The sequence below is a fragment of the Spea bombifrons genome, chromosome 1 (genome assembly GCF_027358695.1).
Source record: "Spea bombifrons isolate aSpeBom1 chromosome 1, aSpeBom1.2.pri, whole genome shotgun sequence".
Lineage (NCBI taxonomy): Eukaryota > Metazoa > Chordata > Amphibia > Anura > Pelobatidae > Spea > Spea bombifrons.
In genome coordinates this window covers 111,421,031-111,433,497 of record NC_071087.1, presented here as the reverse complement: position 1 = coordinate 111,433,497, position 12,467 = coordinate 111,421,031, and the positions used below count along the sequence as shown (strand labels likewise).

General features: G+C 40.9%; 2 protein-coding genes across 3 annotated transcripts in view; both read right to left on the bottom strand.

Annotated features, from left to right (window-relative positions):
• PES1 (pescadillo ribosomal biogenesis factor 1) overlaps positions 1–2,028 on the bottom strand; it is a 14,394-nt gene extending 12,366 nt beyond the window's left edge. For both annotated transcript variants that reach the window (XM_053468550.1, XM_053468551.1), the window contains exons 1-2: positions 1,896–2,028; positions 414–493 (exon numbers count right to left, since the gene is read on the bottom strand). In XM_053468550.1, coding sequence (XP_053324525.1) covers positions 414–493; positions 1,896–1,919 — 104 coding nt within the window. In that variant the 5' untranslated portion in view covers positions 1,920–2,028. The remainder of the gene's footprint in view (positions 1–413; positions 494–1,895) is intronic.
• Positions 2,029–4,231: 2,203 nt separating this feature from the next.
• Positions 4,232–11,932, bottom strand: PXMP2 (peroxisomal membrane protein 2). The gene is made up of 5 exons (XM_053468549.1): positions 11,726–11,932; positions 8,909–9,025; positions 6,867–7,029; positions 5,615–5,734; positions 4,232–4,889 (listed from the first exon to the last, which is right to left on the bottom strand). Exons 1-5 carry the CDS (start codon positions 11,842–11,844, stop codon positions 4,821–4,823), a joined length of 588 nt encoding a protein of 195 aa, XP_053324524.1. The 5' UTR covers positions 11,845–11,932; the 3' UTR covers positions 4,232–4,820.
• Positions 11,933–12,467: the final 535 nt, after the last annotated feature.

Here is a 12,467-nt window from a genome sequence, read left to right as displayed (position 1 = left end):
AGACAATCAGGGGCCGAGCTGGACACTTCCCATATACTGGATAGACATGTATCCTAAAACGATATTGTTGGTGCTTAACTTTTCATGCTACTTTACACTCATCTGTTCATCTTTCTTTAAGCTTGTGAAATGTATCCAGCTGAGATCGGTGTACAAGCAGTTCTGGTGGAACACGGTGCTGTGCCCACCGCACCCAAAACGTACCGGACCACCCAATTTTACAGAGTTATCAGAATAGCTAAGATATTGTAACTTCTCTTATATTTAATGCACCCACGTTTAAAAAAAAAAAAACAAAATAAAGGTAAGCGGGAATGATTTAGGCTTTGCTGTGTTTTATAAGAGATCAGTGGTCCGTGTCACCGATAGAGTCGGCCGCCGGTGTAGCAAATGATAAGTAACAGAATTTGCACCTGAAATCTGGCAGGCTGAGCTGCAGCTTCTTCCGGGCCTTGTTTCTAGTGATGTAGTTTGTGGCAGAGCCACGCTCAAACTGAAAGAAGCAGATAACGTCCATTAAAACCACATACAATTCCAAACAGCTTATTACTTCCAGATAACATGTTTCACTGGACTGACACAAAACGCGATACTCATTTTACGGTATTACAATGGGCACAAAAAGGATTCTATGGTCTCCATGCGTGGGTTATACTCCATAGGAAGCCTGCTAGGTGTAGAACTTTCAGGACTGACATTCTGGAATTGACATGACTGTATAAGAATATCAAGTTGGCTTCTGACAACAATGAGACCAAGACAGACTCAGTACTTGTCATGGGAGGGGTTGGTTAAATATACTGCCATGTTTGGTAAAAATACCAAACATAACGAGACATTACAAAGGAGTTATGTCACCTTTATCTTTAATTGGTCACAAACAATAACCACATTAATGATGCTGTTAAAAATCTAAGGTTACAGGCATCTTATTTGTATACAGATAACAGGAAATTACGTATGTGATTATGTATAAAAGCTGGGCCTTTGCTTATCTCTCTATCATAGTTTACTTTGTTTTCTTTGGCCCGGCGGTGGTAAAAGTGCCGATGCAGCACCATTACTCATCATTGGAAGGTACTGGGAATGAGGAAAGGGGGCTATCCGTAAACAACCAATCCCACTCGATGAAGAATATGCTTTTCTGCTCAGATTAGCCTCTGTGTCTTTATCATTTGCTACCTAAAACCTTACGGTACAACCTATCCCTTCCTGCAGAAGACCACCAGTGTCGGCCCTTAATAGCGCAATTAGGTGGTGACATTTTATCAATAAACCCCTTAATGACATGGTTCATCTACTACGTTTATGGTAAAACAAATTTACCGGTAAAATACATTTTATTACCGGTAATAATACAAAATTACTGCTGGGGAAAAACCCTCACTTTTCTTTGACGTTGTCTCATTTAACTTGACGGTCTTGGCATATTTAAGCGTCTCGGGTTCATTCTCTTTGATTGGCGCTCATAGTAGTACACATTGTACATTTTGCCAGGACGCATATACACTTCTGCCCTTTAGTATGCTGGTTTGATAACCAACTCCCTTTGCAGAGCAGCACTTTTACCTGTGCTCATCAGCAATATGTTTAATGTATGGGTGTCCTGAGAAACATGGCTTATGTGCTCATCAAACCGGGTACACAGAGTTGGCACGATAACACCCCCCTTTACCCTGATTGATACCTATATTTAAGTCTATATTTAATAAGGGTCAGTTTAACAGAGGGCTGCATTCCTAAGCGATACGTATACACTCCAGACTGTGTCAATGTACGTACACAAAATTAGATCTTGACATACTAGACATACGCGAACACTGTCTACATAGGATAAAATAACACTCGCTAAATACCGTATTTTAAGGATAAACGTTATATTATATTAAACATACCTTCTTTTTCTCCAAGCCACCCATTACCGACAAACTCTGAGCAGCTTCCTCGAAGTCCCCACGTGTATTGCGCACGCCGTAATCAGGGCCCTTGCAGCGTCAATCGGGGCCTGTCGCTGTTTCCACACAGGCACGATCGGGGCAGCTTGAAAAGGGGCCTTCAGTGACCCACGACGTCAAACTGTTGTAATGAGTCGCTTTTACAGCTGTCTCCTTTGCGGGACTCCGCGGCCATTGTGTTGGTTACAAGAACGCACGAGTCTGATATGGCTGAGGAGTATACTTCAGGAACCATGGAAGCAGCGGCGCAAATGCCAATTGAACCAAACGGAAGGTTATATGTGAGAATCCCCGCACAATGTAGAATTAGACACGTAGCACTAAAATAAGTATTACAATGTAATACAGCGCGGAATGGGCGGCCCCTCTGCAGAGAAGGCTTTAATACTACTTGCAGTAGAGATCCCTTTTTCGGATGGACCCTTCCAGTCTGGGACCCAGCCGTATGTGCACTGGGATCTACGTTATATACTCCAAATAGTTAGGTACTGGTATTGCTCACAACTTTGCCAGATACTCATTGAGTCTTCTTTTTTTTGTTTTTTTCATCAGTATGAAAGCATTATATGCAGACTATATGATACAAATCTACACATTAATTTCTTTCTGAAATTCAGGTTCAAACCAGGAGAGCTCCCAGGCACAGTATGTGTATGTTCTATGTGTTTTCATGAGGGATGTAGGCAGTGTTCCCTCTAAGCTGTGCGCTTGTGTGCGCGCACATAGCATTTTTAGAGAGCGCACATGTCCAAAAATTGTGCGCACAACGGTTTTTCCCAATAAATAAAAAAAAAAAAAAATTTTTGATACTTTATATGGCGCAGATATTGTGCGCACAAAATTTTGGCTCTGGGAAAATTTTTGCACGAGAAATTTTCTGCGCACACCACCTAAGAAAAATTAGATGGAACATTGGATGTAGGATGCCTTGTCATTTGCTGGGTGCTTCAAGCCTGTATACATAACATCCCCAAAAGTGTATATACACTAACTGGTCACTTTATTAGGTACGCCTGTTCAATTGCTTGTTAACATAAATAGCCAATCACATTGCAGCAACTCAGGGCATTTAGGCATGTAGACGTGGTCAAGACAACTTGCTGAAGTTCAAACCGAGCATAGGAATGGGAAAGGGGATTTAAGGGACCTTTAACGGGCTGGAAACTTGAAAATATCCAGTGAAGGGCAGTTGTGTGTACAGAAATGCCTTGTTGATGTCAGAGGAGAATGGGCAGACTGGTTTGAGATGACAGAACAGTGAACAGTAACTCAAATAACCACTCGTTACAACCAAGGTATGCAGAATACCATCTCTGAACGCACAACACGTGGAACCTTGAAGCAGATGGGCTACAGCAGCAGAAGACCCCACCAGATGCCGCTCCTGTCAGCTAGGAACAGGAAACTGAGGCTACAGCTCACACAGGCTCACCAAAATTGGACAATGGAAGACAAGAAGAACGTTGCCTGGTCTGACAAGTCTCGATTCCAGCAGTGACATTCAGATTGCAGGGTCAGAATTTGGCATAAACAACATGAAAGCACGGATCCATCCTGCCTTGTATCAACGGTTCAGGCTGGTGGTGATATGTTGTGGGGGGCACACCTTGGGCCCCTTAGTACTGATTGAATGTTTCCAGCACCTTGTAGAAAGTACGCCACGAAGAATGAAGGCAGTAGTAGCAAGGTGCACCTAATAAAGTGTCCAGTGAATGTACGTGTGTGTGTGTGTATATATATATGTATGCGTGTGTATATGTATATGTGTATATATATATATATATATATATATATATATATACATACATACACAGATACATATATATTTTATATAAGCACAAATGTATATTTATACCACTGTGTAACAGAGTTCACAAACTGCAGCTTTTTAATTCAAGCGGCATGGAAGGTTTTGGTTTTTTAACCATACATGCTATTCAGAAATAAATGCTGGAAATACCTTTTTTCTAACTGCTGTTAAATATCAAAGCTAGGCTTTGATTTTGTGAATCGTAGAAACTTGCCTCCGTCTTTGGCTTTGCATGAGAGTGCATCCACCTTGTCTCACATGCATTTACCCTTTTCTTCTATGGTGGAGGTGTCCCTTTAAATGCAGTGGTTAAGTTAAGTAAAATATATATTGGAGCCAAGATTACCAATATACGTTGCAAAATTGCGGTTCTAAGCCAACTGTTTGATTATAGAATTTTAGTTCTTTTCGTTAGCAAAACTCCTGTTAAAGAAAATAATAATGTAACATTTGCTGAGTAACTACATTTTTCTGTGAAGATTAATTTTTATTAATCCATATTATAATAAATTTGTTTTCAGTTACATTAGGCACAAAAGCATTAGAGTTTCATCACGATCCTGTGTGTTTTTGTTCTAAACTCTTTCCTACCATTGCCATATTAATCCACATATTAGATATATGTACTAAACAACCTGGAAGTTTCACAGTGTGGGTCACACAGATAAAATTACTTCTCTGAGATCCTCAACACAATGTAACAGATGCTCCTAAATCACCCTTTCATTTGTAGTACTTATTCAAGATATCCATAACCTAAGAATGACTTAATAAAAAATAGTTTCTTTTTATGACTACATTCAGTCTGTAGACCCACCCTAGGTGTTTTTGTAGCAGACCCCATATAAAACCGATTGGCTTTAAAATGTGTGTACTATATTTTAGTGGCGTAATTAAATGCAATTACCAGTGTGTACTCTTTATCCTGAGCATCATCTTTGTTACTGCAGTTAGAGCTGAGAGTTTAATCTGTCTGGCATTCACTTCACTGAGCTGCCTTTGTTTTTCTCAGTGTCCATTTTGGGTTTCATAGTCTCTGTCCAGAGGTTTCATGGTCACTTCCGGACCGAGGACAGGTACGCATACCAGAAGAAAGCCACCAAGTTTGCAAACAAGACTCGAAACTAGTGAGAGATAAGAAATAATGTTTATCATGGCAACCATCTACAGCTAAATGTTCAGAAAGGTTATTTGTGTGGTTCAATGATTGTGTTTTGCTCATGTAATGCATCCATCTGAAAGGATTTTTACCCTTAGAGGGACATCTACATATGCAGTTGGCAAAGTAGTTCTAGAATGCCAACTATGTACCATGTGAACACTCGAACATTAAAGGCTCCCTAAATTGGTCAAAAAACAGTAGCGCCATCATCTGCTAGGCTAAAGACAAAAATAAATCCATTGTGAGAACAGCTGGTCAGCATGCAGGAAAAAAGTCTGATCCCTGCTAGCCGGAAGTCATAGTTGCCCACTTTGCCCATCATAAATTGAAAAGTGCACACAACCTATATACATCTAATAAACATGCATTTAAAAAAACTGGCTAATGAGCTTTTGTGGACTACAACTATTAGCATCATATTTTACCCATTAACCTAAGTTCATACCAAAGAACAGATCAATCAAAAGGGGCACTACAGAAAGAATCAGCGAATCAGTATGTTACAACAGGGAGCGCCAAGTATGCTGTAACCTATATAGTCTGTAAAACCATCTCAAGTGGTTCATGCGGTAGAAATGAGGTCCTGAACCATAATCGGTGGGGGCTTGGTACTATCAACACTAACTGAACAAAAATGAAATGAGCAAATCAAAGTGTGCCCGATATGATGAGTTATTTATTGCTTACCTGTGCTGGGATATAGTTCACATTGATGAACTGAAAGGGCGTCCAAACTTTCCAGTTCATCTTAAGCGCAGACCAGTAGCCATCCTTCAGCTTTTGATTCAGTGTGGCCAAGTCCTTACCCTGTGTAATCAAAACAGAAAGGAAAGCAAATGTAATATAAATGATTCAAGCTTTGACAGGGGTGAGGAAGAAAAAACAAAGTAAAATAATACTAGGACTGAAACAACTAACAGATGAAATCCTCAGTCTCCTCATTGCATTATTTAAAATGATGAATCGAAAAAATCATTGTCTAACTAATCGGTTATGAAAATAATCGTTAGTTGCGGTCGTAAATAATACTAGGGTACCGTCTAGTCAACACAACAAAAATATTCTTTATCTCTTTTTACTTTGATGACTTTCTTGTTTCTGTGTAAACCAGTAAAGAAAAAAGAGCAGCTAAAATAAAAAAAACCCCCATAAAGCTACAAAAATAAAATGTAAAAAAAACTCGTCATATCTTTCCCTATGAGATTAAAAAAAAAAAAATCCTCTCCCAGCCCCCTGTAAATCTCCACAGTTACCTTAAAGGTAAATTTTATATATATATATATATATATATATATATATATACACACAAAATACTCAAGATTGACTACTTTTTATAATTTCTTTTTTTGTTCAATGGAGCAATCTGAATTGTGGAACAATTAACTATTAAAGCAAAAAATACCCTGGGTTGTCTTCTTTTTGTTAACATATGGTTTCATGAGGTGGTTTTGATTTATGTGACAACTACTAAAGTTAGAGTGCCACCATGCTAAATTAAAAAAAAAATGATCCTCAACTTGTAATATTTGGCCTAATGTAAAGAAGCTTTGGTGCTTAAGGCATTAAATTATGGCCAAACAATACACAATACAAAATGTCTCCTACTATGGCAACAAATACATATACCGTATTGGCCCGAATATAGGCCGCGCCCCCCCCTCCCCATGCACTTTAAGTCTTTAAAGCGGGGGTGTGAGCTATAATCGGGGTTTAGCGCAGGGGTGCGCAATTCATATGGCCCGGGACATGCAGTTCCGGGCGCTGGCCAAGTGTTATTTTTTTTTAATTTTCAGGGGACCTGGATCCTCCTCTCAGGCAGCCGGTGGACGTCTGCGGGATGCACGTAGACAAATACATTTTGCTTTAAAATAGCACCAAACTATAAGGGTGCAGCCTATAATCAAGCCAATACGGTATTTGTTTTGTGAAGATTACCCACCTCCAGAACATTCATCACAAAGAAGAAGAGTAGCAGGAAAGCAGGTGCTACGATTAAACGCTCCAGCAGGAGACGGCGGAATCCAGCTAGTGGGACCGAGGAAGGGACCAGCTGCTCCAGGAACAAGTAGAAATAGTGGGACAATGGGCCTGTGAAGAGGAAACTGACAGAAAGAAGAGAAACTAAAGAACATGCACATTTCTCAACTGGGTCAATGTTCTGGGTCAAATGACCATACCTCCCCTCAGCGCAGCCTAAAGTAGGGAAATAGAATCTTAGTAGTAGAAGAAACAAGTGAAAGTTAAAGGGTCATAGTTATACTTTGGTGTAGAAACATGTTTGCAGGTACCGTAGATTTGTTCATTTAATGGATTTCCAGTAAGAAGGGCTGTTTGCCCTCAGGAAGCCATGGTTCCTTATACAGGATTGCATAGATCAACAGTCGAGCAACGAGGAAGGTTATTTTTATAATAGCAGAATGATAAGACTGCATTTGTGTGGATGGAATGAATGTCTTTAAAATGTAGCAACATGTGTCCTCCATCCAGAGCCCCTGTTTGTGCAGCCCCTAAGTATACAGCTAGTCTCTTCACCTGAAAGCATACATGTCATTACAAAAGCACTTATCTATTAATCATAACTAGTTGCAAAATGTGGACATTACTGTTCTGTCTAAAAGAAAGAAGATTAAAAGACACAGATGTTCTTTTAGGCCAATTGTAAAAGCCCACCAACTACCCTTCCCCCAAAAAAGACTGCTGAACCACTTGAGACTTCATGGCACAATGCCTTTTAAAAATATGGACATCAGAGCCTTTTAATCCTGTAATACAACAGAAAAGAGCCTCTGCACGTCATTTAGTATTTTTGGGGGGGTTTGCAGTATAGGACTTTCATTTAAGTACTTGCTTTGGTGTAAAAGGGAGACCCATCCAATAACCACTGGGACAATTAATTGTGTTTGCCCATGTACGTTTTTGGATGATTTTTGCCACTTAACTTTTTGTTTTCTTCTCGAGGGCTATGAGCAGATAAAAAAACGTATTTTATTATTATCTTTTATTTATATAGCGCCAACGGTTTACACAGCGCTTAATACAATACATAAATTCAAGGGATATGACAAGACAAGAAATGACAGACTAAGACAAACCGATACATTTGGTGGAGAGAGTCCTGCTCGCAAGCTTACAATCTAGAGGGAAATGGGGTGACAAACATAAGGCACAGAGAAAGGTAGTGTGGTGGTTATATCAATTATAAGGAAGTTCTAGCAGCTAAGATGATGAGGCTTCTCTGAAGAAGTGGGTTTTTAGATGTTTCTTGAATGTTGGGAGGGAGGGTGAATGCTGAAGGTTCCTTGGGAGTAGATTCCAGAGATATGGGGCAGCTCGAGTGAACTCTTGTAGTAGACGGTAAAAGGAAGAGGTGATAAGTGTGGAGGAGAGCCTTAGCCCATGGGAAGAACGTAGGGATCGAGTAGGAGAGTATTTGCTAATGAGGTCAGAAATGTATGGAGGAACAGTATTATGGATGGCCTTATATGTCAGTACCAGGATTTAAATTGAATTCTAAAGGTCATTGGGAGCCAGTGGAGGGTTTCACAGAGGGGGGAAGCAGAAGAGGAGTGATGATCAAGGAAGATAAGCCTAGCAGCTGCATTTAGGATAGATAGGATCTTGAGTCCAAAGGTGATTTCTAGGAAAATAACAATTCACTACTCTATTAAAGGGGCACTCCCCATATGCACCCCCACTGCTATTTTCCAAGCTTGTTTAAATTCCCTCACTGTATTATACTCTACTACATCTGCTGGGAGGCTGTTCCAGTTATCATTTATCTACAACCCTCTCACATGTCCTGGAACATAATATACATACCTACAATCAGCTCCAGCGCTGACTCTGTAAACGCTGATCTGTTCACCCTATGTGCAGGAACGCTTTCCTGCCACTTGTCTGCTTCAGGCCTCAAACCATAGTCCACTGTCACTGCCTTTATCTGCGCATGTAATGAACAGCTTGAAAAGATTCAGGCCTCACCCATATACGCCAAACCGAAGAGGTCCAGCCAGGTCAACGTTCCTTGAGGATTTCTGTCCTCTCTTTCGCTTCTCTATGTTTTGAGATAAAAGATTTCCCAATGCAGACAGAATAGCACTGTAAAAGAAAGACATACACAAGGCGATATATCAGGTTACCTTACAGCATGCAAAGCAACAAACGGACATTTCTTCCAAGGATCTTGTCAGTTTTAGAAAACAATGTTTATTTACTGAGATAGACCTCATTTTCTGTGCAACTGACAGCTCATGGGCTGCAGACGCTTACTGATCAGCTGAGAGCTGTTTTTGTGACATTGGGAATGCCAATTTTAATATCTTGGAAGATTGTTATATTCCTTACTGTTTGGGCTAAACGCAGTGTTTTTTTTATGCCCTATAGCTACAAAAACGAATGCATGGTTCACAGAAAAACCCAAAACTAATCGCACTCAATTTTGCTAATCACTTGCTCATGATTGTATACAAACACTAACTTCTATTGAGCTGGGCATTTGGAAATGCCTATAGTAACAAGAACACGACAGGTGCTTCGTGGATTACCCGGGCTGCTCCAAAATAATGACACAGACTGCTAATATGGGATATAAAATGCGATCACTGCTGTTACATGCCGTGTGTGTCCGCCTCTGGGCTGCCGGGGAAATACTTTTAACAGTTTCCAAAAGGTTTTTCTAACTACTGCACAAATTTTTATACTAAAACTATGTTGTATGTGTACTTTTATATAATACACACACAGAACTAGGAAACTTGTTTACCAAAGCCCTCGTAGTGTACTAAGTACACCGTATGTCAACTGAACTCTACCCCGAGACTTAACACACAGTAGGAGTAGCATATTAACTATTTCTCTGTTGGAATGAATGCAAATTATTTACCCACTACGCTTTTTTTCTGTTTCCTCCCTCTAACAGACAACTTACTGGTAAGTTTGACAATGAAAAGAAGATATATTCTAAAATCCTATCTATATGTATCATAAATATGCCAAAATATGCCAAAACCCCACTGCATTGGGAACAAACAGAGCTTTATGTTAACTCTAACAGGCTAGAGTTAATGAGCATCAAAGGTCACAGACATACGTAGTAGAACAATGTGACCTGAGTGAGAGATGTTGCAGTCAGTCTAATATTTCACATCTGTAATACTGCTCAGGTTTACAACTGTTGGGGAAATAAAGACTTAAGCGCTGATAACAGATTTCCACATTGGTTACAAATAAAGTCATTTAGTAGAGCAATAAATGTTATGTTTTTAAACTGTTTTTAAAGATACAGAAAACACACTTTCTTCCATAAGACTTTCCTTTGCCTTGCACTCCAAATCACTGGAGTGTTACAGCACACGTGGATGACATCATACATTACTGTCCAATATGACACCATATACATACATCGTGCTTGTGAAATCTCTAGTAAGTTATACTTACCTAAAATCTACCAGTGCCAGTTTCTGAGGTCTCCCGATAGAGCTGCCTGGGTGCCACGCATGCACACTCTCCCCGGCTGCCAGTTCCCGAGGTCTCCCAATACGGCTGCCTGGGGTCGCTGCACATGCACACTCTCCCTGGCTGCCCTCTGCTTATTAAAGGTAGAGTTGGTAGGAAAGCGGGCAGGTAAGTCGTGGTTTCAGCTGCTTGACTTTGCTATTCTTTACACAGCTTCTCCTGTAGTTAGAGCGTAGCTGGCCCTATGTAGTGAATACTCACCCGCTGAATTCTACATTACACAGGGCAAGCTCAGCGCTTCTAGCTGGCGGGAACTTGCCAGCGTTGGCCATTCTACAATGAATAGTGAAGTGGGAAGCTGAAACCACAGTTCTCCTTTAGTGAATAGACCCCATTGGTCTACAGAATCTCTTAAAAGTATTCCCTATTTGTTATGTTTCTGCCTCTTTAGACTGTCCTTTTGGCTGACACGTCTAGTGACCGTTTCACCTGACACCACGCACTCTCTAGTCTCCGCAATCTCCATTTAAAGAAAGCATTAATGTCACTCTCTAGCATGTTAAGCACATACACATTAACAGACCTGTCGCTTTAGGTTTTTGCTCATCGCATAAAGACAATCAAGAAGCCTTTTCCATAACAACAACCTATCAGTGCCTCGTTTTGAGTCACACGACAATTACGTTTTCCAGGAAAAAACTACAAAGGAGGCATAATTTTACTCGATTAAAGGCATTCAACAGTACTAAGAATTAGATTTGTAGTATGGCATTTAGACACAAAGGTATCAATTTCTGTTCAGCAGATGGGACATCATTTTTTGGGTTGATTTTATTTGTTTGTTGGAAGGGAAATTTTTTGTCCGTTCTGAAACCACTTAATAAACAAACGCTTTAATAAAAAAGGCACTGTGCGTTATATTTGCTCAGTCCAATATGGTCCTGGTGATGTGAACAGGGAAATGCGTCCATGATAAAGCTGGTCATTGCTGCCTATGGGGCTCCATCACAAAACCCTAAAGCGCTTACCACTGTATGGATCACAAGACTTGGAAGTGCTTCCCAGCAGGGCGAGGAGATGCCCCTCCAATTGGGGATCCATATGTAAAGAGCATACCATAGAATGTACCATGATCTGGTCACCATGGAAATGCGTGGAGATACGGGGTCCCCAACTTTCATAAAGACCCTCAACACCACAGTTACTATTTCAATATTATTCCTGCTTAATCACATGACGCTACAGCTGCACTTTAATAGGTTCAGAGTTTTATTCAGGCCCCACCGTGCCTACTGAGATTCTGGGGCACCTGCCATTTACCAAGCGGAGTCTCCCTCCAGTTACCTAGTAAGCGCCTTGGTGAGCACCGGACGCTCCTTGAGCAGCCGCAGGTAACTCTGCAGTAGCAGGGCATGGAGCGGGGCAGACCTCGGCTCCGGCAACGGTTTCGAAGCCACAGGCATTCTCCCTTCGCTCAGACAGCTGTTGCCAGGGAATGCGGACAGCGCACAGCTAGCGAACTCCTCCTCGCGTCAGGCAACCTTAGCCAGGCCCCTGGCGTCCCGCCTTCCCTGAACAAGGGAACGTCTGCAAAACGTTGACAACTATTTAGAAACACAAGACCAATAATATTAAAGGGACTGTTTGATACACGCTTGACATGAATCACGAAGTTAATACACCTAATTAGCCATACATTTTTTAGCCTGGGATGCAAAGTAAAGATGCTTCGTAAATTAAAAAAAAAGTTATCAGTGCCTAAGTAATGGCCACCATGGAACACTGGTACCCCAAATATTCATCTTCAGGGGCCACACTCCCAAAGGCCTACAAGAGGGGCATATCCTAGAAGTCCCTCTCCAAAAGAGTTGGGGGGGGCACATGAGTCTTCAAAGCAGGAGCCCGAGACAGTAACCCCAACAAATCTTCAGGGAATCCATCCCGCTGTGGGCCTATTCAGTGTACAAAACCGTGTCAATAAAATAAGTTAATTACAAAAAATATATCATTAGCACACTGTGATTTTGTGATATAACTTGAAGTTCGAAAGTTGTATTGCAGTGGCTCCTTTTCCAATACCGTACTC

What these genes read in the sequence shown, in the direction of transcription:
- PXMP2 (XM_053468549.1), bottom strand. Translation starts at nt 11,844, where the DNA reads ATGCCTGTGGCTTCGAAACCGTTGCCGGAGCCGAGGTCTGCCCCGCTC. An exon ending in CTCACCAAGGCGCTTACTAG is followed by an intron (nt 9,026 to 11,725) that starts GTAACTGGAGGG and finishes TTTCTTTTACAG; the next exon opens with TGCTATTCTGTCTGCATTGG. An exon ending in TGAACTATATCCCAGCACAG is followed by an intron (nt 4,890 to 5,614) that starts GTAAGCAATAAA and finishes ATCTCTCACTAG; the next exon opens with TTTCGAGTCTTGTTTGCAAA.